We start from the raw sequence: 23,947 nt of genomic DNA, 5'->3' as shown, positions 1-23,947 counted from the left end.
TTCATTTATCTCTCTCTCTCTCTCTTTCTCTCGCTCTCGTTTGCTCTGTTCTGTGGGGGCTGCCTGAAAGGTGAAGGTCAGATGGAGCTGGGGAAGATATTGATTTGCACCTGTATGGGTGTGGGTTAGATTATCAGATACATCCATCCATCTTGCTCTTGTTTTTCCCCTTTGGCTCTTTGACTCCTCCTCTGCTCTTTGTTCCTCTTGTCTCCCTCTTTGTTTCCCAAAGGAGCCGAAATGAAGCGAACTGATTTACTGTATCAGTGCATATTTCTGATGTGAGATGGGTTCATAAGTACTCGTCTGCATTTATTTGAGTTGGAGTTCCAGACCGCTTTACTCCTCTTGTGAATTGAAAGCCATTGACACCCTCTCGTAGGTGCGAAGTGGCTTATTAACACTACACTATAGAACAGTCCTTCAAATATGTGGAGTAAACCTTTTCACTCATTATAATCAAATAGACCTAACATGCTTGTATTTGGAGTTAACGCTACACCTTGGTTTAAAAAAAAATCTGAAGACATTGACACATCATTAACTTTTCTACTTTGTTCCTGCCAGTGTAGGGGGCCTTGTCTCACACTTGTCGGCCAGATAAAATGAAATATTGATCAGGATCAATACTTCTATAGGCTGAAGCAAAGTGTGGTCCATCTGATCAATACGTGAGAGAGGCAGATGTTGGATGTTTCCTGCTTGGTGACACTTAATGCACCAAGCCGCCCACACCTAGCCACAACCCGTTAGTCAACACTCTCACATCTCTCTAACCTACCGTTGGGCAATTTCATGGTACATGCAACAATAATCATGTGGCGATTTTTTTTCATTGGCACTAGATTTCATGGAAGAGCGAACACTTTTAAAAAATCATAGAGATGTAATGGACTTCGTGAACGTTTCCATACAAAAAACAATCCACAAAGTTGGCCTTACTGCAGGGTAAAAACCAAAGTGACAGTGTTTATTGTGAATTTACTTTTAAATGATCCCCCTGCAAAACATCTGACACGAGGTTAACTAAGTGTGCTCTTATGAACAACTACTCACTGATTAAGTGTGCAACAACCGCTTTTATTTTTACGCAAAATTATGCACATCTGATAAGGAATGATTGCTGAACAAAAACAACGCTAACAGGCTCGATAAGCTCCTCAGGAAAGCTGGCTCCTTCCTGGGAGTGGAGCATCTGTCTCTGGAGGAAGTGTGTGAGAGTAGAAAGGCTGAGGACACAACACCTCTCAGCCCCCGAATGCCACTCTGAAAAGATGCATCCTCACACAAAAGAGCAGATGAAAATAATCTCCTCTCATAGAATATGCTAAGCTGTGGAAGTGTTCGATTTATAGCAGTGGGCATGAAGGATGTAGCTTTGAGGTGAAGACAGTATACCCTGAAGACACAATAAATCACAGCCGTGGATTTTTGAGCTTAAAATAAATTCAACAAAAAAAGAAAAAAATACAATTCTGCCACTTCCAGAGCTTATAAAATGAGTAGTTCTACATATTTAAAGATAATCAGCAATCGTTGACGTGTATAACCGTCAGACAACTTTGAAGGATACATGTACAAAACATTGTGTCATAATATGAAGATACTTAAATGGTATAAGATTTGTTTATACATTAAGTTAATCTTTTCTTTTATGTAACTTGCTCCATTGTTTCAAACTCATTAGCTGTTTGTCTGCACTTGTTTTGGGATCACTGAATATCTTGTTCCAAAGCTTGTGGTACTAATGGCTGATCATGGCTTTATGCCTTACACATTTATTTTGTACCTGGTAAAGGTGAACAGATGAACTCTCAGTATAAAGATGGTAAAATAGAAACACACAGACTGCCAAGTACAAAATAGGTTTTAAGGTGTTGTGGTACATATTGGTTGGCAGAGGTCCCAAAAATTGAGCCTGACAGATTTGCACCACCCACTACTTCAGAATTTAGGAATTAAACTGAAATCCACCCACATAAAACAGACAAGAGATGAAGGAGGAAAACAGTTCACTGAAAGCATCTGAGTCTATAAAGTTATCACACAGGTCCACCCACAGAAAACACACGCTTTACCTTATCACCTGACCAGAGAGGTTTGTGTGAGTTAATTCCCCCTGCGCACACACACACACACACACACACACACACACACACACACACACACACACACACACACACACACAATCACATATAACTCCTACCTAACCTTTAGATAAATAAGGGATTCTTTTTATCATCACTCACCTTGGACCACCAGACGACCCTGAGCCGTCCTGCGAACACGGGTCCCTGGTTTGTTAGCAGCACACACGTAGACCCCTGAGTGCTGAACACCAACGTCTGAGATCATAAGGTTCCCTGTGCCGAGCACCTGGATTCCCTCCACACCAATTGGCCGGCCATCTTCACAGGGGGAAAAAAAAAAAACAGAGTGGAAATGAGTTGAGTAGTGCAACAAAAAAAGACCTTGTACAGTATGTGTAAAAATCAGACCGGGCTGAAACCTCCAGCCATGAAAGAATAATAAAACCTGGTCCCAGTTTACAGCCACAAGATGACAGAGACACTTCATAGCTTTCACAGTGAAGTGTGTGATTCTCAGAATTGTAATGTCTGGCGAGGCAGCTGCCAGTACAGCAAACCCAATGTTAAGAAAGATGGAGTTCACTGAGGTTGTGTCGGTTGTGTGAGGGGAGTATGCTGTCATTAGTTGTCTTCACCATTAGCACAGTCGAATCTTAAAGACTTTAATTATCTTCATTATTAACCATCAGGTTTTTCTAATGTTTCAAATGAATTAATGTTTTAATAGTACAGGTAGCTTCTCTAATGGATGTTCTGCTAATTAACACTTTCATATTTTCTCTTTGTGCCTTTGTCTGACGAAGGCGTACAAAGTGCATTTTCCTTTTAATAAGAAATGTTACAGCCGCCACTGAGGGAGCAGAAACTCTAACTTGCAACTTGTAATCTCTGCACACAATCCATAGCTGCCTCTTCTCTGCTCGCTCTGTACTAACATGATAAGCTCACGCTTTCCTGTGCTCCCTATCTGCTGCCTCAACCTTAACAATGACTTCAGTTTGTCTGTGATATTAGCTACGGGGCCAAGGGGGCCTTTAAATCTCATCTATGACTTCCATCTGCAGGTGGTAAGACCTGTACGAGCCAGATTTGATGTGTTCAAAAGGCAGTCAGGGAGACGGGCACAATCCTGGACATGTGCAAAGGCAGGAGTTCAGACAGAAATACAAACTACATGGTGACTAGTCAGCACTGATTATTAAGGCCTTCCTTTACAACTTCTATTATAAAGTGTGTCAAAAAAATGGAGCAAACCAAACAAAAGGCAGCAAACAAATTAACAACTTAACAGGCAGCCAGTGCAGCCAGTGTGATATGAGCCATACAGCGTTCGTAACTAATCTTGCGAGTCGTGTAATCTTGAGGTGATGGATTATGAAGGCGACAAGATGGCAAATTATTAAGATATAATAAATCACTCCAACTACACGAGCCAAGTGGTTTTGCTTTGCGACTGTCATTATTGTGTTTTATTGCTCTTTCTGCATCTTTCCATCATCGCTTTCTAACTCTTTCGATGACGAGCAACAGTCCGCTGAGCTTTTGTCACAACAAAAGCAGCCTCGTTCTTTACTTGCCTTGTATTACCTCGCTTCTCTTTCTCTCTCTCTTGCCTCCTTCATCAGTTTCTCTCTGTCAGCCGCTAATTAACTTAGTGTCAGAGAAGAAAAAGCACAAGCTAGCTGGCTGTGCTGCTGTTCGATGAATGGCAGCAAACAAACTCTGGCATGAAGGAGTGACTGATGTGAAACGATCAGATTCATTATGCAGCTTATCCAAGCCTCCCTGCTGTAATCTAATACATTCAAATCCCATCATGTTAGCATTTCATTCTAGCAATATTGTGTAAGGCAATACCCCCAATCTGATTATACCCAACTGCTTGGGAGGGCTAGCAATTTACATTTGGGAAAGCAAATCATATTGGATAACAAGTAAAGAAAACAGATAGCAGATTGAACAATTGGTCATGATAGACTTTGAGTGATAGTCAAGTAAAAATAAATGCACACAGAAGGAAGGGAAAACTAATCGTATCTGTCTCCGCACCTCAAAGCAATTACTCAGAGGCTCTCCGGACCTATGGAGGAGGTTCAACTTCAGGAGATGAAACATGCATTCATCAACAAACAGTGATGTTTAGCCCTTAGGCCTTATGTTGAATCCCTTTGCTTCATGTATACATAGCAGATGCTCTACTACTGTATCAAGTGTGTTCCGTGCACACGTGTATGTTACTCAAAGGTGGACTGATCTAAACTCAAGCACTTGACAACACAAACAACATACAACCCCCACAAAAACAATACAATTCACCACATGGACGAGTGCACAGTGTGAATGTACTTCAGATCAGGGACGTAACACACAGCAAAACACATGTACAAATAATTACACACATACATTATAGCTATTGCCCCTTCTGGCCTTATTCTCTGATATTATCTGACTCACCTAATCTGCTCCAAGAAACGATGGGTCGAGGGTACCCGGTAGCAACGCACTCCAGGATGGCCGTTTGGTGAACCGTGAGGGTGAGGTTTTCTGGACCGACCAGAATCATGGGCTCTTTGTAAACAGATGACTGGGAGTCTGGGAAAAAAAAAAAAACAGGAAAGAGGAGCACATAAGATGGGAATGAGCATGATGGATGGCCTCCTTTAATTGGATTTCTCCGGAGTGCATTAGCTCGATATGCAATATCTCCTGGATCAGAAGGAGTAACAATAGGTTTGGAAAATCTTGGGAATATGTTCGGAAGATAAACCACAGAGAAAGCAGCCGTTGTTTTGAATCGATGGTTAAGAGAACAAAAGGCCAGTATACAACACAAGTTAATCTACAGAGAGAAGGTTGTAGCTTCAGTGTGACAGGAGAAAAGCTGAAGCTCTTTTCACACTTCTTTCACACACTCATCGTCCTGAGTTGCTCTGTCACGCATGACCATGACCCTCACAGCGGGAGATATTCCCGACGAGGGTTGGGGTGGGGGGGGGTGGGGGTGATGGAAGTAAAACATGTAAAAAGGGTGCTGCAGATGTCACAGTGAACTGTAACGTTTACAATATAATGTGAATAGCGTCAGAAGCAACAGAGTCCAAAACTATGATGATAGCGTTGTATTTATATCAAAGCCACCTGTAATTAGACATATTCACAGTTTAAAAGAAAGAACATGCTGAAATAGAATAAATCAGTGCACAGATCGCACCTTGCCAGGAATTTTAAAAATGAGCTGCTGTTTTTACCATTGGCTGGTGGTGAAAATTTGGCCATGAGAGGCACCACATGTAAGCTCATCATGAAAGTTTCACGGACAATTTCAAGAGTCTCATGCATGTGTAAAAAAAAAAAGGACTTAAATCTGCTCACAATAAATAGACTTGTTAAATAAACCAACCTGAAACTGTAAGGAGTGCCTCAGCGCTATGTTTCACTCCAGCACTGTTATGGGCCACACAGCAGAACTTTCCACGGTCCTCGTCACGCACGCCTGTAATCTGAAGAACGCCGGTAGGCAGGAGAGTGTACCTATGAGGGGTAAAAATCAATATACAATAAGACCTGGTGAAAGAGCTCTAAAGTGTGGCTGTCAGTCGTACTTATCAGACTGTGATGTGGTTTGGTTGTACCTTTCGTCCTTGGTATCCACCGGTTGACTGTCTTTTTCCCAGCTGATGACGGGCTCCGGCAGACCGTGGATCTGGCACTGGAATCGGGCCACACCAGACTCCTCAGCATGTACTGACTCTGGCTGGACATGGAAGTTTGCCATTGCTGTAGAGGGAAGGAGACAGAGGGGGATATCAGGTCAGAACATCCAAATACATTTACAGAACAACAAGCCTGGCAGAGCAAAGCATGCCTATCTTATCCGTCATTATTTCTGGAAAAGTAAAATAAAATATCTTTCCAACTTTAACCCTTCATTTGCATTGCATACATAAACACCTTGTTCTGCAGAGAGATGTGGAAGGAGGATTTAATGAGCAGTAACGCTGACTGTCCGGTTGAAAAAAAATGGATGAACTCATCAAAGAACCATTTTATAGAAAACAAGCATTGACTTATATCAATGAGGTGCACACTGGTGTTTTTACTGATCATAAAACTGAAAAATAAAATAAAGTTATACAGTTCAGTCAGACCTTTATTGTCCCTCGAAGGGAAATTTGACTTACAGCAGCAAATCAGGCTGTTGAAGAGGAGAGGGAATAATACAGCCAGCTTTCATTTTTGAAAAATGATTCTCTTTGCAGAAAAATATCTTTTCAAATCAACAACAACAATAGTGGCCACAGCCACTCATGCAACGCCTCGAATAAACTGTACACATTAAAATAACTCAAGATCAGGTTGTAACCATAAAAAAAGTTTTACTATAACTGCAATGTAGCACAGTTTTTTTTGTAAGTGTTGTTTTTTTTTTTAAAGGGAAAAAACTATGATCTTCCCTTGTAGTGCAGTTATTGCTGCTTCTGGTTGATTTCCATTATATTGTAGTCAAATACGTTTTTCGAAAAGAAAAAAAAGTCCTACAAATGTCATCATAAACAAGTGAAACAATTTCTTTTCCCAAGAAAAACAACATGCATCAAAAGCTGAAGTCATCAGCGGGTGAAGGTTCTCTCGAGATTAGAAACATTAGGTACAATACGAGGCAGGCATGTGGCATTCTTGCATTAAGTTGTGATATAGTATCTGGATCTCGCAAGTTTTAAAAAAGCACGCTGAAAACCATAACAACACAGACATTGAAAAACCAGCACCAGTTTCCCTACAGAGAGCCTCATTCGGCTGCACTTCACATATCTACAGAACAAAGGCGGCATCAAATTTGGAGCCTCAGACAAACTCAATTTAGAGAGAGGCCCACTTCTCCCACAGCTCTCCCACCTTTTTCTACACAAGTGTACTCATTTAAATGTCAGCCATAATTAACTCGGACGCAGGAGGACTCATCTGAACACTGTTAGCATAACAAGAGGGACGGACCTCCTATTATTTCATAACCTCCTGCTCTTCACAACCTGTCGCCTGCATTAATTCATTACTTTCAAGACGAGTCGTAGGCTGCTGTATTCACAGGGTTTTTATATTCCTGAGACATGCCTGGCTGTTGTCTTTCATTCTTCCTTTTTTGTTTCCTTTGTTTCTGTCGAGAGTGAGTTAGATTTGTTTACTGACTAAACGTCTGTTTACCTGAATGTTTTCTACTTAGACATCATTTTGTATTTTCTGTTGATAAAGAGACATGGAGAGCCCTGTTTTTCATTGAAACAGCAACTGCACTGCTAATGCACAAGAGAGAAGGAGAGAGGCAGTGAGAGAGACACTTAATACATTGTGGCAGTACTTTACACCGTCGTAGCTGCATCAGTGGTCTAACGCTGTGATTATTTCATTTCACAGCTTAATAAGAAGTGTGGCATTCTCCAACACGACTTGACCTTAGATCTCTGAATGGATGTATAAAGGCTGATGAAAATTTAAACATGCTAATTTAGTATTCTTACAGGAGTGACAGTTCACTCCTTGAGTTCTCTGTGTGCAGAGATAACACGTTCTCTTTCCATTATTTTGTCTCAAGATAAAACCTTGACGGTTACTCAGCCTGACAGCTTTCAGACTTTCTCGTCTTTACTGTGAGGCCACACATAAACGGATGTGCATTTACACGGGGTTATTCAGCCACAGTGCTTGTCACAAAGGCCCAACTTTAATTTTTCGACCAACCTTCTAGCCATAAAATGTTTTAGGCCAACTTCACAGTAGAGCAATAAGGGGCTTAAATACCACCGAGCCCACAGTAACATTTTAAGGGGTCATCACTGTTTTTTTAGACTCAGTGTTTACAAAAGCAATCAACAACATTTTCTGTATGGGCTGTAATATGGAGCCCAGGGCACAGACTGGAAGAGCGCAGCGCTGAATTAAAGCCCCGAAGACAATGTCACTGCTGATGCAGTGAGGTTACAGTAGGTGCAGCGAGACCGCTAGAAATCCATCAGGACACAGAGTGACTAATGAGATCAAAGAAGCTGTCTTGGATAACACTCTTAAATTAAGACGTGCACACACACACACACACACACACACACACACTTCTGTGTACTAGGAACACTGGGGACGTGGAGAAAGAAACAAAATTGCACTTGAATGCAAAGAACAAAAGAGGACCAGTGCCCATAGGAGCTTTATGTGCATCTTTGCCAAGTAGTCATGGTGTCCACAGATCTGGCTGTTGTGTGTGTCTGCTGACATGTTCCCCTTAACGGGCCCCACCCTTTGGCCCTCCTCGTGCATAAAACATGAGCTCTCTAAGAGGCCCACACCCCTAGAAGTATCGACAAAGTCATAGAATCAGACACAATCAGAAAAATCACAACAAAGGGAACACACGAGAATATACACAACCGAGAAACTTGTTAACCAGGTTTCTTCGTGTTTTATGTAAAGGAAAACCGATAATCTGCACTAGGCGGTTACCTTTTATTGTTTGAGAGGCTGCAGAGTCATACTAAAAAGATACAGCTCCGCTTCAGCTTATATAAATAAACGCAAAGAACTGCTTCGGCAGAAAACCGCAACTATATCGATCGTTCTCAACGCTGTAGGAAAACGACAAAGACACGCGGCGCTCTGACTTATCAACAGTGAGCCTCTAGACAGACAGGTTCTTCTATTGTTTTTCCACTCTTCCTTTGCAAAGTGTTGACAGACACTCACATGATTAAAGATTGTCCACTACAAGCATGACGCTGCTGGCCTAAATGGAGCAGGTCTAATTAGTGCAATAAGAGGGGGAGAGTCTGGTGCATACTAAAAAAAAATCCATACACAAGTGCACATGGGGAAGATTGCTCCTTGCACATATGTTAACAGTTCCTTGGAGCCAATGACAAAAGATGAATGAGTGAGGGAGTAATATGACTGAAGGTCAATGATGGGAAATGTGAAACGTGGTGATTTAGGTGGGAAGCTGGGCTGTAAATCAGATCGTGTCAAAACTCTGGTTATCTAATAATATACAAGAGTGGAATTGCCCTCCAAACTGTCTTACAGCAAGATAGTACCAAAAGGGGCCTAAACAACAACAGGCATTCAGATTTAGATCTATCTTAGAAGTGGAAATGTAACATTATATCTTCTATTTTCCCCCCAAAAAACAAAAAAAAAACAGATAATAGATGGCATGTGAGGCCAAGTGTAGATGTACTTTAACGGATAATTGGCTTTTAGGGTCAATGATAAACTCAAAGGGCAGTCGATATTAACGCATTTCCACATCATTCAACTGCACTCTTGTCACAAGAAATTTCAGCTGGTATATTTTCCAGTCTCTTCCATACGAGCAGCTCAGATCCATCTAATGAAGAAATGCAGATTAAATTGTGATTATTTGAATGACCCCTAGCTGATGATTTTTTTTTTTTTTGCCTAATGGCTCCAAAGTAATGATCCTTTTTTTTTGCCTGGTTAAGCATGGTTAAACACACACACGCACGCACACACACACACACGAACAAATTCTCATCAGAGAATGATTAACAAGCTAATTAAGGCCAAAACGGCTGTTTTCTGTGACACTCCTATACTGCAATGACCACACCAGCCAATCGGATGAGACGCCCAAGTTTTCTACAGATTCGTGCTCACATGGGGATGATTCATTCATATGACAAAGGTAATGATGCCAGCAGAGGGATAGCCATCCTCAAACCTGCAGCCATGGCGTAAGGCTTCAGTGAACCCCGATGTTATAACATCACTGCCCTCCCTCCAATTTCCCCCTCGCCTCCAGGCCCCACATGCATCCCCGCCCCCCTCCACTGTTCAATTTGAAGCGTTTGCTTGGCTCTTCATCACACACCCCTTGCCCCACACCCACTACTCCTCTCAAGCCTGTGACATCATTAAGCACACGTTGTTCAAGCAGTGGCGCTGATGACTGCCGTCGCTGCCCCTCCCCCCCCACCTCGGTAAACCAGTAAAATAGAGATGAGGCCTATAAATAATGGAGATGGTGTACGGTGCTATTCCAGCGTGGAGAGCCCACACTTCAACAGCCTTTAAATAGGCATCCCTGAAATAGCAGGCCCCTGTGCTGGGACACTAGAGATGGCATTTTAATGCAGATGTGATATTTTATTGGCTCTCTGCCTCAGTAGCACATCCACCACTGCACCAAAATCCTAGGCACTCCTGTGATCAATCAACTGGTTGGTGGTGCGTGATGCTTATCACCTGCTAAAGGAAGAAGGGCTCCAGGTGCGTGGGCTGTACCCCATCTTCCTCTGACACACACTCTTTCCCTGTATTTAATATTTTGGCACATCAACACCTCCCTGAATCAGTACCTGAAAAAGCTTCACAGCCTCCATTGGCTCGCCAGCCACTTCACAGGCTCAGCTGGCAGACGTACAGATGCAGATGAGCAGAGTAATGCTCAGAAAACAGACTTATTGATCATCTGTGTTAAAAGCTGTCTTGCCGGTAGACGTGGAATATGACTTATATAGCGGGACCTTAATCATACGATTTCCTGTTATTTGGTCAAGCATAACTGCTTTCCGTTTTTATTATTACTCTGCTCTGGTATGATAAAAAATTGTTATGTTTTTGTGTACCTAGCATCAGTCCGATATCACATCTTTAGCAACAGGTATACACAGTGTTTCGGTGCAAACTTTGCCTTTGAATATTATACGCTCAGATTCACTATTCTAGTTAAGCTCGGAGGAGTCTTTACCCTCTGTGTTGTCCAGCTTCTCTAAAAGCAAATGAGTTCATAATAGGTAAAAAAAAAACATCGTCAGTTGAGCAGGTATTCAATAAGAATTCTAGAAATGGCAGATATTAAAATGTATGAAACTGGATGAAATGCAAGTTAAGTATCGAAATCATATCCTGATGGAAAGATTGATGAGAGCACCAAGCTTCACAGAAAACCATCCATTACCTGAGACATTTCCACTAATAACACAATTGTTATACTCACAGGAAAAGTCAATCACCTAAATCATTAGGATTCCTTATCTGGGACTTTTAATGTCAGTGATAAATCTGATCTTAAATCCTTTCATGAGCTGATACTTTTTTTAGTCCTGAACAGCCCACTCACTTCTATGGTTATAAAGAACACATAGGACGATGTGTTTTAGACGTAGTGATGCTGATATTGACAGTATGACATGATTTACCGTCCTCCAATGTAATCAAACAACAAAGCATGAACTTGTTCTCTTGCATCAAATGTCAAATAAGCACATACAGATCAGCTAAATGTCACCTGGAGAACAAATATTTTCAGTCCACATACCAGAGTCTTTCTGTTCTTGACTTACAGCTTTTCCTGGACTTGTCTTTCATAAATCTTGCCCTTTTGATTTTCCTACACACAGCTACGCATGAACGACTTTTTTTTCGTACTCTAGTGAATTTCTGGCATTATAAATGGTTTTGAGTGGACTTTAATTGCCTTTTCTGCTTGTGTGGCAGGCTTGTTTGCATTAGGCTTTCTGCTGCTGTGATTGTCCTTAGTCTGTTGTGTTGATCGATATTGTGCAGCTTGTGCGCACTAAGTTAAATATAATAAGATTGATGGCTGCTATTAAGGCTCCCTGCAGGAGGTGGAAGGGGCAGCGACGCTGCAATAGTTATCGCTTTAAAAAATGCTTTATATTTCTTCTTTGCTTAAACAAGGAAGGCAAGGAAAGAAAGAGTAAACACAAACACGAAACAATCACATGTTTGGTAAGAAAACTGACACACTGCTACAAATGAGAGGTCCTATTTTTGTTTCAAATCATATCTGTTAAACATATTAAAACATTTGAGCAATCTCAACCTGCTGATTCAGTAAATCGACACTTGGTCCAGCTATACAATTCTGATTTTTTTTTTTCTTCTACCTTTTAAGAATTTAAATGTAATGTCTTCCGACATTACGAGAAAACAAGTAGACTGATAATGTCAGACTTTTGGTACATTTGGATTGGAATGTTTTTATGTTACTTTATGGAACAATCAAATCATGTCAGCGATCACCTCGACAAAGCCCTAATTAAGAGCTGCAGCCTTGAGGCACAGGTGGCTGAAGGGTTCGGGCAAAACACTTGTGTTTTGTGTCACTGACACCTTATCTTCAGACTGTGTAATTCATATCGGGACAAAGCCCCGGCATCCCCTGCTGCCGTGCTCTGTGCCTCTGCCTCCGTCACACCTGCACCACCTAAAGACCCCTCTACCACTCACGCCACACCCTTACCTAACGGTCCCTCTGGCCTCTGCTCCTCCCAGTCCTGCAACACCCCCCGCCCCCTGCCCCTGTAGCCCCAAATCTGCACACTAAGCCCCCTACACTCACTTCAGAATGCAGACCCTAATTAAAGAGGGAGCCATTAAAGTACAACAGATGCTGGAAATTAGGGGATTATTTAAATAATTCCCAGTTGCAGCTTTGGATAGACAGTAGACAAAAGAGGGAAGGCAGAGTGAGAGAGAGAGAGGGGGGGGGGGACAAGAGAGAGGAGGGTTAAAATAACAGACATTAAAGGTAGCATTTGATTTAAATTAACCAGCAGTGTTTCTCTTTGCTGGTGCCAAACTTGTTGATATTCTGTCCTTTTTTACTAATTGCAAAAAGAGTTTCATAAGTGTTGCATGGAGAGGCCCTGGAGTAACAAAGGCAGGATTGAATGTGTGAGAACAAAAAGAAGGGTCCTTTTGTATTACTTAAAGACGAACTCAGCATTAAACTGCATTCTAATTAAACAACTTCAATTATCTCTCAAGACGAGGAAGAGAGACCTGATGGCCTGTGGCAGACGAGAGCGGACGGATGCAAACATTTTAAGACACCTTTTTTTTTTTTTTTTTTTTTTAACTCCATATGCTGCCGAGCTGTCGGAATTTAACTTACTAGGTTTACGAAAACAGTTCCTCTTTTGAAAACATATACAACCTTCAAGTTTCCCTCCTTCACACACCAGGAATGCAAATACTGATTTGGCTGGGATTAGAAGAAAAACAGTGAGATAAGATAGATAGATAGATAGATAGATAGATAGATAGATAGATAGATAGATAGATAGATAGATAGATAGATAGATAGATAGATAGATAGATAGATAGATAGATAGATAGATAGATAGATAGATAGATAGATAGATACTTTGTTGATCCCGAGGGAAATTCAGGGCATCCAGTAGCAGTATACAGACAGGCAGGACACAAGACATTTAAAAAGACAGAGATAAAAAGGACAGAGATAAAAAGGATTTGAGGCGATGGACAGCTCAGTGAATAAGACTACACTCTCATAAATGCAACCAGGAATCATCTACGAGAGATTTTTATCTCCTCTAAACTTGGTCTGTCCCTCTGCTTCCTGAAGGATGCTGAATGTCGAATAGCAACACAAAGCTCAAGTCCCATCAACATCTTAAGCCCAGGCTCCACTAGCCTTATAAAGACAATGTCACTTTCTTTCAGAGGTTTCTATCTTAAAGCTTCATAATGCTACTGGACTTCTCATCGATTACTGATTCAAATTTCTTGTGCACATGCATCCTGTGGAATCAGTGGAGTTAAAGTTGTTGTTGAAAGCTGACTAAATAAACCTTCTTCTGCCTTGGTTTAAGTACCAAGATATCTAAATTGTCCTCGACGAACTTTTGTTTTCACTTGTGAAGTGTACCGGTACTTAGTGTATTTGAAGTGTATCCTTTAAATTCAGAGTTTGGATTCAAAAAGATTTCTTCTTTTAAGTGAAGACAGTCGAAGCTCACCTGTAAGTGGGTCAGAATTTGCGTACATCTCTCTTGACTGCTTCTTTCTCACCTGTCTCTCCTCGTTAACATGCCAGGTAGCAGAGAGTAAATCCTTCAAGCCAATGGAATTCTTTTCTCTTGAGCATTTCAGTGAGCTTTCCTTCAGGCTATGTGCTCAAAATCATAAAACAGCCGAAGAACAAATTCACCTACATTATTCACACGCACACTTTGTTGTTACAACAGTGTCCCCAAAACATGACAGGAACTGACATAGGCATTTGTAATATTTTTATATATTTTTGGTTCACCTCTGGAATCATGCTTGAACAAAAAACACCGCTCTCCAAGCATACGCTGCCGAGATGAATGCACCTTCAAAAAGACGCTGTCACTCTTCTTTCTCACACCTGATTGTTGCTTAGAAGAAGCTGTGCCTTCACAGTGCTACTCTCCACTTGCCCGGAGGCAACGTATCTAATTAATAATGCCAATACCTCAGCATGCAACTGCCTGCTTTAGAATTCAAATGAGATGCCTCTCCCCATCACCCGACCAGTATATATGAGCTCATATCCACATGAATTATGGGCTGTCCTTTATTCTGCCTGTTCACTGTACGCTCTCTGCACAAAAGCCAAACCCAACCACTGCTTTATTCCCTGTCTTCTTTTGTCGTTTCTCAGTGTTGTCTAGTTTGAAATATTTTAAAACGTTTAGAGACATCTGGGGTAAAAAAAAAAACAAACGTTTATATTCAAATGGAAATGACATTAAATTCTTCTTTGGCTCGTCTCCGCCTCTTGTTTTGTGCGACCAGAAATAAGTGATGCCCGCAGACACAGCAGTGGCTCTGAATAACAACCTGGACGGACATTTGGCATCACAATTCTCCTCAGTGTAACACTCATTACTTCCCCCTCATTAGAGGACAACTGTTGGCTAGTGAGGCCACTCTGAGAAGGCTGCAAAGATTGCACTAAAAGTATTTTTTTCTTTGTGCTTCTTTTTCTTGATCACACTTTGCTGGTGCAAAAAAACAAAAAAAAACAAAAACTGAAGTCAAGAGATGTTTTCTGAGATTAATGAACCTAAATATGTTTGTTTCTTCCTGAGAGAGCAGCATGCAGTTTAAACTTCTGCATCTGACAGTGATTTGGAGGGGGGCCGGTCTGAATCAAGGGTAGATGGATGACCCCACATCTGGCACTCCCATGGGACTTCTGAAAGACGCAGGGCGGGACCGGCCCATGCGCTCCACTGCGTCTCAGAAAGCAGGGCTCCCCAAATGGCTGAAGCACGGCTTTGTAAATCTCACCCCTTATTCTCACACACACACACACACACACGCACACACACCCACACACACTCTAGAGGTGCCTCTTATAGCTGTGAGAGGGAGTTCTACTGTGCCTCAGCTGCGTCTTTCCCAGTGGGCATTTATATGCCTCTCAGCGTCGCTTTGAGTTTTCAAATCGTCACATCACTGTTTCCAAAAATGCATCCTGTCCAAACTTCACACAAACAAACGCATAATAAGACACCTGAAAGATTACAAAAGCTGTTTCCCCTTAACTAAATCTAATGTTTGTATGATTTATTGGAGACTCAGAGTTCAGATTTGATCCAAAAATTATATTTCCAATATGGAGCTGATACACGATGTGATAGAATCTGAGGCAGTATATCATAAACATGTAAGCCATCATTTATCATCTTGCTGCTGCTTTACTCGCGCTCGAAGAAAAGGCTGAAGTGAAAACTTCAGTTGAAGTGAAGTTGTTACAAACTGACACACATGAGAAAATCTAATAACATTCAGTGAACCCTGAGGTCGGAAAAGTGAAAGAAAAGTGAATGTTCAGTGAGATTTATTCTCTGGGTTGTTTAGAGTTTATGGGGCTAATGTTAGCAATAACAGCTTTACAAGATGAACCAGCATCCCTGTCATTCATCCTAAACGGTTACATTTCATCTTGAAATTGGCCTCTAGACATGAAGCAGGCATGTTGTGTTGAGGTGTTAAAGAGCAAGGCTAAAGACCATCTTCTTTCCTGTTTCACATGAGTCACAAGTTTCCTGAGGTTTTGTCTGTTTTTTCTCGTACAGCACTGTGAATGAAGGTGCTCTAAAAATATTGTTTTTATCTTTATCATTATCTTTGTGAAACTTCTACCAAAGAAAACACTTTTGTTTGACCAAGAATATACTTATTTTTATACTTATATTTGCTCATAAAGCAGGTTATAAAATGCATTTATTATTATCACTTTTATCTTCTTCTGCAAAATTAGTGCGGCAGTGTTTATAAGGTGACAGGTGGTCTCTATTTTTGAAAATGTTCAAAGTGTGTTTTTGTGTCTTGTCTTGGAATATAAGTGGAACGATAATGACCTCTAAATCAGCCACATGTGTCTCAAACGGCCCCATCTATCTAATCCTGCCCATCATGGCCTGAGCATTAAAACATTTAACATACTACATAACAAACCTGTCTTGATCTGCCATCTTTAAAGTATTTTCAAGCCTGCATGCATTTAAAAAATATTTTTATAACCTTTTTAAGAAAGGTGTCAGACACTATACAAGTTCAGATTTGTGATAATGGTAAAAAAAAAAAAAAACTGACTTCACTTCATGCATTGGGTAAAAAAACAACAAAACATGAAACATTTAATTTGATTCATCTCCCATTGTCCTCAAAGCAAAAGCCTGAGCTACTTTACACGCGTCGAATCTACATATGTCTTCAAATCTTCATCATTTTTGTGCGGCGTTTGTAGTGTCAGTGAATGTAGATAGGCATCACTCAGTGAATGGCACACTTCTCTGCTTATCCATATTCTGCAGGCCTTCTGCTCTCTCTTCTGCCTTTTCTCCTTTTCTTTACTTCTGCTGCTTCTCTGTTCTGCTGCGTGGCTTTCCCACTGCCTTTCAATTTTTAATAAGAGTTGACAGGCAATTATTAGGTCTAAAATGAAAACCTTTCCATTCATGTAACAAGACCTGACTTTAAACCTAACACAAATAAGTTGGAGTCATATCCCCACCACCCACCGCACAACAGATAAGAGAGATTACATGTGAATGAAGGCCCAGATTGTGTAGAAAATAAATGAATAATAAAAAATACTGTTGTTCCAAACAAATAGAGGGAGTGCCTATAGTCATAAAGCAGCAGGGTGAACATAGATGATCCATTAAGAAGTTTGTTTGTGTGCGCAGGGCGCTGATGGAAACAGGCTCATTCATTTCTGAGAAATTATCCATGTTACTTGGTTACCAGCCCTGGGACACACTGTCACTTTTACACTCAGCTTAACACGAGGACACACTTATTCATGCATGATGGCTCGTACGCAGCAAAAGGTGGACAGACATGTATGTGCTTACTGACATGCACAGCGATGAGTTTTCTCGGTCTCATCCGCGCACGCAGACACACGTTCTATCACTCACACCCCTCCCTGCTCCGTCAGCTCAACTGACAGCAATAATGAGTTTCTTCTCTGTGTAAGCCAACTGGCACCCACTCAAGGGAATTTTTCAGGCTGAATTGCAGCCATTAATCACAATCCCGGGCAACACGGTGCCATCACGTGTGTGGCAAACAGAGACGTGTTCGTAGGGGGTCGATGACACAAAAAAATAGCTGAGGAGGAGCTTGAAATTGTGACACAACAGAAGGACTGGACTGATGACTGCGGAAAGAATGAGAAAGCTCAATGAGATATTTATTAAAGCTTCATGAACAAAATGTGTAGCTAACGGTTAATCATCTCTTTCTTGTTGAGGCGAAGTCTGGCACTCTCTCCCCATACTGGGCTAAATGGGGGATCCAGACAGCAAGTATCAAAAGCACAGATGCTCTATTCTGTAAATATGATCTAAATTACTGGGAGGGGAAATGCTGCAACATCAATCATGACCAACAAGATAGGAGGGGGAATTTTCTGCCAACCCCATTTAGGAACTCACACGTTCATGTACTACTACAGACAGAGGAAATGCAGTTTGTGCTGAGGACTTTAAATGAAATGCATAACACTGAGCGAAGAGAGAGAGGCAGTTGAATAAAACTTACAAAAAAATTACAGCCCTTTACAAGCTTGCAGAATTGAATAATAATAACAAAGAGAGAAGCAGCAGACAAAGCATGGAGTGCCGCTTTGTATTGTGATGTTATCATTTTGTCCCTAACACATTCTCTTGTTGAGACAGCTGGAAATTAAAAAAGTCAGCCTCCTGTTCTTTTCTTCCTTTCTTCACTCCATTCAGGCTGCCAGCTGACTGCGGTCACCAGGGATATTACTGCCCCTCACTGATCTGAAGAACCCAGCCCCCCCACTTGTGTCCAAAACCGCCTAATCCCGATGAATTTATGCTAATATGCAATCAGTAACCCCGAGCTCTTATTGTGCGCACATGTGCGACTCCTCTGCCACGCCCACAGCATGATGGAGTCTGGTTCACACCAATTCACAAGGAGAAAATAACCAAAGAAGAAGAGGAGTGGGGAAGGAGGACGAGGGAAGGCAAGTGCAAGCCCTGTCATAACCACTTAGTGTTACAAGACAGTGGGTGAGAAATGAAAGCCCTTTGTCTCTGCCTCTACCTATAGTGAGTGCAAACAAAAGACTGTGCAGATACTGTATTTGTTTCGATGGCATATCTCTTCTATCAGATAATGAAATACCATTTTCAGGATTTGAATAAACAGAGAGCAGCTCTGGATTTGCATAAATTGAAAAAACAAAAATGTCAATGGAAAAAACAATCCAAAGGCCAGAGCTTATGGACAATGGAATAAAATAACGTCTTTGTGTAGTGACTCCTTACTGTATGTCAAATTCAAATGAAATCAGATTATAATTGACTAATTGTAATTCCCTGCAACTCATGGAGCAAATCTAGACCCCCACATGGCTTCAACTAAAATTTAAAAACCTATTTAAAAATATAATTATGTATTTTCTCAAATAATGTCGAGTAAAAATGAAATGAAAATGAAGACTGTTTGTTTTGTTGACCTTTTCGTTTGCATCCTGTTATATCATTCAAAGAGGTAGCACACCCTCAAATTGGACCCAGGAACTGGTTACCATAATAATAATAATAATAATAATAATAATAACAATAATAATAATAATAATAAAAAACAGTTATGTTATTAAGTGTTTATTCTGGCTAGCTCTAGTCCTTATATTTCTTCCAGCTTTAATTGACATTGACAACAAAGACTTTTCATGATACAATATTCTCAATGTTGAATAAAGAATGTGTTTTCCAAACTACTGTAGACGTTAACACGAGTTGTTTCTCAGCAGTCCCTCACCCACACATCAACGTTTCTGTCCTCTGCAGTTAGATATGATGTAATATAATGTCCCTAAAACACAAAGGCTAACAGCCTGTAGTGGTGGCTCCCTGACTGTCATGCTCTGCAGTGGATGGGAGGAGCACTACTATAAGCTGTCAGACATAAGCACATATCACAGGCTCCCCCAACCTGCCATCAGCCAGCTAACCCTTTAAAACTGTCTTCCCACTCACAAATAATGCCTATGCTGGCAAATGGAAAGGGCTATTACACTACTAGCATCGTGTTTCATCTTTTCACGCTAAGGCAATGAAATGGTCCGCCTTACAACTCACTAACACATGACATGAAACCACTTCTATGGAGAAAAGCCCCTGAGATACATTCATAAATATGACTTAAGGCTGGAGTTGGACAGATGATACAAATTCTTTATGTGGTTATAAAATAAACACATCTCATCCAGTGAGCAGCTACTGAAAGGAGGCCAGTTGAAGCATCCCTTACGATGGATCCTAAAATTGCAAGTACATTGCTTCAGTTGGGAATAAAATAAAATGTTACAATTGTGCTTTCAGGGAGAAAAAGGGGCCAGAGGAACATGTTCTTTACTGGCAGCATGTCCAGATATGTACAGTCACTGACCATAAGCCTGTGCCAGAGTACGCACATGTCCATGTCAGTGCATTTATTTGATGCTAAGTGTAGGTAATGTGCATGTTACACTGAGAAATTATGAGTGTGGGGTCATGGGAGCAGTTTTCCAGCATGCTCTAACGGCAGAGGCGTGCTTCTTCGAGCCAACGAGTCCGCCGCCGTTGCTTTGCATCCTGACGCCTGTCAAAAGCTGCCCTTGAAACAAAGCTGGCGGGGTCAGGAGGTCACGGCACAGCATCAGAATGGAATGTTCCTTCGAGGTTCAAGGTCCAGTCTCCAGAGCTGGAGGGGCCCAGAGATCACTTGAGACCACCGACACATGCTTCATCTATTTTACTCCCCACCTCTCTCTACTTTCATCTACCTCTAACTGCTGTACTGATGACAGCAAAACAGGCCACAGCAAACAGGCTCTTGCTCTACCACTTTAACAACTGAAATGAATGCTACCAATGTACCTCCTGTCCCCATCCTTATTAAATGAACTGTATTATCAGGATCACTCTTGGCATACTGTATGTTTGCAAATAACGTGATTAGAGGTATAATTGAATGCTTTATATCATGTATCACTGTGTTGGATCTGTGCAGATGCTATTTCAGGCTTCAACCATTCTTATTACCAGCAGATTCCCTTACTGCCTGCCCTATGAATGTCAGAACACAGTGACAAAATATGGATTACTCTTTCCCAAAGCCCAAGTAGAAGACCTGTAATGTACTGCACTGACAGACAAACAAATCGGAAACCTGATAGATAGATAGATAGATAGATAGATAGATAGATAGATAGATAGATAGATAGATAGATAGATAGATAGATAGATAGATAGATAGATAGATAGATAGATAGATAGATAGATAGATAGATAGATAGATACTTTATTGATCCCGAGGGAAATTCAATATATACACTGACGATAATCAATACGATAAAAGGAAAAAAGGAAAAGCAGAACATCTTAACTGCTGGCTTTCAAACTGAAGCTACAATCAGGCAGTTGTTTAAACGATAATTGATTCATTTGACTTGTATTTTGTGTCTGGTTGTTGTTTAAACACAGAAAAGAGATGCAGTGTTTCTGTACATAATATAAATCATTAGAGTCCCAAAAGTAATGCTTGCTAACAAAACTACAGACTTGGCAAAAAGGTTGTCAGAAGGAAATTGGTGATCCCAGAAATCTTTCATCTTCTGCCAGCAGCTACCTCTTCTAATTGGTTCCTGTGGAATTATTTTCATCCCTGGTGACCAACTCCAAATACTGGAGCCTGGCAGGCTTTTAACCCTGCAAACTTCAGGAGCTCTGTATCTTTGTGACCACAACAGAGAGAAAAGAGTAAAGATCAGTTTTAACTGTGGGCCCTGTATCAAATGACTTCTTTGTTTTTTACACTTAAATCCTCATGAGTACAAAGCATCGCGTTGTGGAATACAAAGGTGATAACTCCACTCTAAGTCGAGGTGGTATAAAAAAAAATCCATGCATGTAAAAATCGAGACTCTTCTCCACTAAGATGTAAAATGAATTCTTATTTATTTATTTGTGGTGGGGGGCTAATCAGTCACTCCCTGCTCTTCAGTAAAAGGCCAAACAGAGCAACAAACAATTCAGCCAGTCTCACAGATGACTTGAGTAGATCCTGAAGTATATACTATTCAAAAAGACTTCACAATCGTTTTAGATCGAAAATCAGATTGTTACCCCAAGAATCACAAAGATTAAAAACAAACAAACACATTCTCTTAATGTGTATCAACTTGATTACTACTTGAAGTGTGCCTAGCTGATTGCAGCAGCTTCTGGAAAAGCGAGCGACCTTTGAGGACATGGCCAGTTTGCTAAAGTTGTTGTAGGTCAAAGCTTAACGTCTGCTCGTTATTCAAGGAAAGAGTACTACGTCTCAAGAGCGCTCTCAGAATTGAATCGTCCGAAGGAACTAAAATACATTTCCACACATTACCACAAGCAAAGTCCAGTACGAAAGATTCTTCTGAAGGTCTGCTGCGGGAAACAAGCGAGTAACAAGAGTAGTAGTCGAGGTAAATAATTGCAAGGTTACATCGAGCTGACTTTTATTCACTGTAGGCCTTCACAGAAAAACAGGAAACACATGACAGAGACAAATAAATGTCCTTTCTGAGTGAGTCAAAATGTGCTTATTTTGCTCTTGTTCTAGCAGGCTGCTGACATGCCTGTTTGTTAAGGTCAGGATTAGAACTGTGATGCTGTTGCAGGTTCGGGCCACCTTATTTCACTGCCAAAGCCAAGGTCACTGCCACGGCCTGGGGCCATCAGACAGGGGGATGGGCCCCCACTGGGGAATGAGCAGGAGGCTGGACGTAATGGGAGGAGGTTTTTTTTTTTTTTTTAAGGAGGGGAGGGGTATTCTGCCCTAGTGCACACAAAAAGGTCACCGTTTCCCAGATAAACCCCCCTCTCCATCGTACAGCCCCATGACCTCTGATCCCTCTATTTCTGAGTCAATGCTGTAACAGAGGGAGGAGGAGGAGGAGGGGGGAATGCACAAGGGGAAACACACCCAACCCGGAGTCAACGGCGACAAAAGGGGGCCTCAGCCACAGCTAGGCGAGTCGGTCAGGAGAACAAATGCTCAGGCCATCGGCACAAAGCGAAGCCACCAGAGGCTGCACATCTCCACTGCCTCTGCCTGTTCCCAGCCACTCCACTACCCTGTATTTCACAACTAACAATAGGTGCTACTCCGCTCCGAGAGGTGCCCCAACACACAAACCCACACGGAATAGAGATGGGAGAGGTGACTGAGGCCCAAAGGAGAGCTGCTGCCTGCCCATCACTGACTGGCCTTTGTCTCCAACGCTTCTGCTTATTGGCCACCACAGAGAGATTTCCTGATCCCTGCTTAAACAAAATGGAAAACTGGACCGCGGGCCCCTGAGTGTATGTGTTTGTGTGTGTGTGCTTGTCCAAGTGAGGGTGAAGCAGCATTTTAAGATAACCCTGTTATGTTGTATTTCCACTTTTAACATATGGCCACCAGTGGCTGCACCTCCTGTCCATCTATGTCTTAATTACATCTTCACACATGTAGAGTAAAATGTCTGCCAGAGGAGAAGACAGGAAGAGGGAGTTTTGGTGTTTTTATTGGTGGATGGTGCAGACCCTGTAAAGGATTTCACTGCACAATCTGGCCATAAAGGCTCTGTTAAGTGTAGTGAAGCGCGGTGATGGGGCAGCGGTGAGAGCTAGCCAAAACTCTGGCGAAGCCTGGACTAGTAGGAACACCAACACACACAGTCCACGCACATTAACGTTTCACAGTGCTGCCACCCTTTAGAGGACCTTCTCATTGATTAAATGTCCCCTTATGACTGACCTGTAGCTAAAAGAAGTGAGTACAAGTCAGTAGCCATTTCTCTATACACTGTAATACTAAAATTCAACCACATTTTGAAAGGGAGACCAAATTGTGTTTTGTAAAAATGAAAATAAGTTAAAGAAGGACTGCTCTGTGGAGATCGAAAAGCCAGACTTGTGCATTCGGGGACTGGTCCGCCCCATCAAACCTTTGGCCTGCCCTCTGATCTCTTTCCGTTCACCTCTCACCTCTATTACTCAGGAATTCCTCCAGAGAGCCTTAAAAGTAGGCAGCAGGAATGTTAGGCCCCCTTTTCATTTGTTTGTTTGAGAATAGCTAGGGTGGTCCAGAGACATCCGGAGAACAACGCAGACTTCATTACTAACGGACACAGCTATTGACAGACGGACAGACAAACACACACATGCTCCAAAAACTTCAAACAAGGATCCAATCTCAACGTTGAACTTGAATTTCAACTAAGGCCATAACTCATCTGGACTGGACTTACCAAACTTTAGATTTCAAACAATGTAAAAATCTCAATCGTTAACTTAATCTGCCCAATGAAAAATATTACAATCACTTAAAAACACTTGGACTTTTATAAACCACAGTCATTTGTTATTCAAAATTACCAGCTGCTCCATGTGACTGTGACATTAAAACACATTCTCTTTATGTTTATCAACTTGATGACTACTTGAAGTGTACCTAGCTGATTGCAGCAGCTTCTGGAAAAGCTGGCAGGAGGGAGCGACCTT

General features: G+C 41.5%; 1 protein-coding gene across 1 annotated transcript in view; it reads right to left on the bottom strand.

The window, feature by feature from the left end:
- igdcc3 (immunoglobulin superfamily, DCC subclass, member 3) overlaps positions 1-23,947 on the bottom strand; it is a 52,084-nt gene that overhangs the window by 14,661 nt on the left and 13,476 nt on the right. Inside the window, exons 3-6 of the mRNA XM_079340165.1 lie at positions 5,723-5,867; positions 5,491-5,621; positions 4,545-4,682; positions 2,250-2,408 (exon numbers count right to left, since the gene is read on the bottom strand). Of these exons, the coding sequence (XP_079196291.1) occupies positions 2,250-2,408; positions 4,545-4,682; positions 5,491-5,621; positions 5,723-5,867 (573 nt within the window). The remainder of the gene's footprint in view (positions 1-2,249; positions 2,409-4,544; positions 4,683-5,490; positions 5,622-5,722; positions 5,868-23,947) is intronic.

The sequence above is a fragment of the Symphodus melops genome (assembly GCF_947650265.1).
Source record: "Symphodus melops genome assembly, chromosome: 3".
NCBI classification, from domain to species: domain Eukaryota; kingdom Metazoa; phylum Chordata; class Actinopteri; order Labriformes; family Labridae; genus Symphodus; species Symphodus melops.
This window is presented reverse-complemented; position numbering and strand designations above follow the sequence as displayed.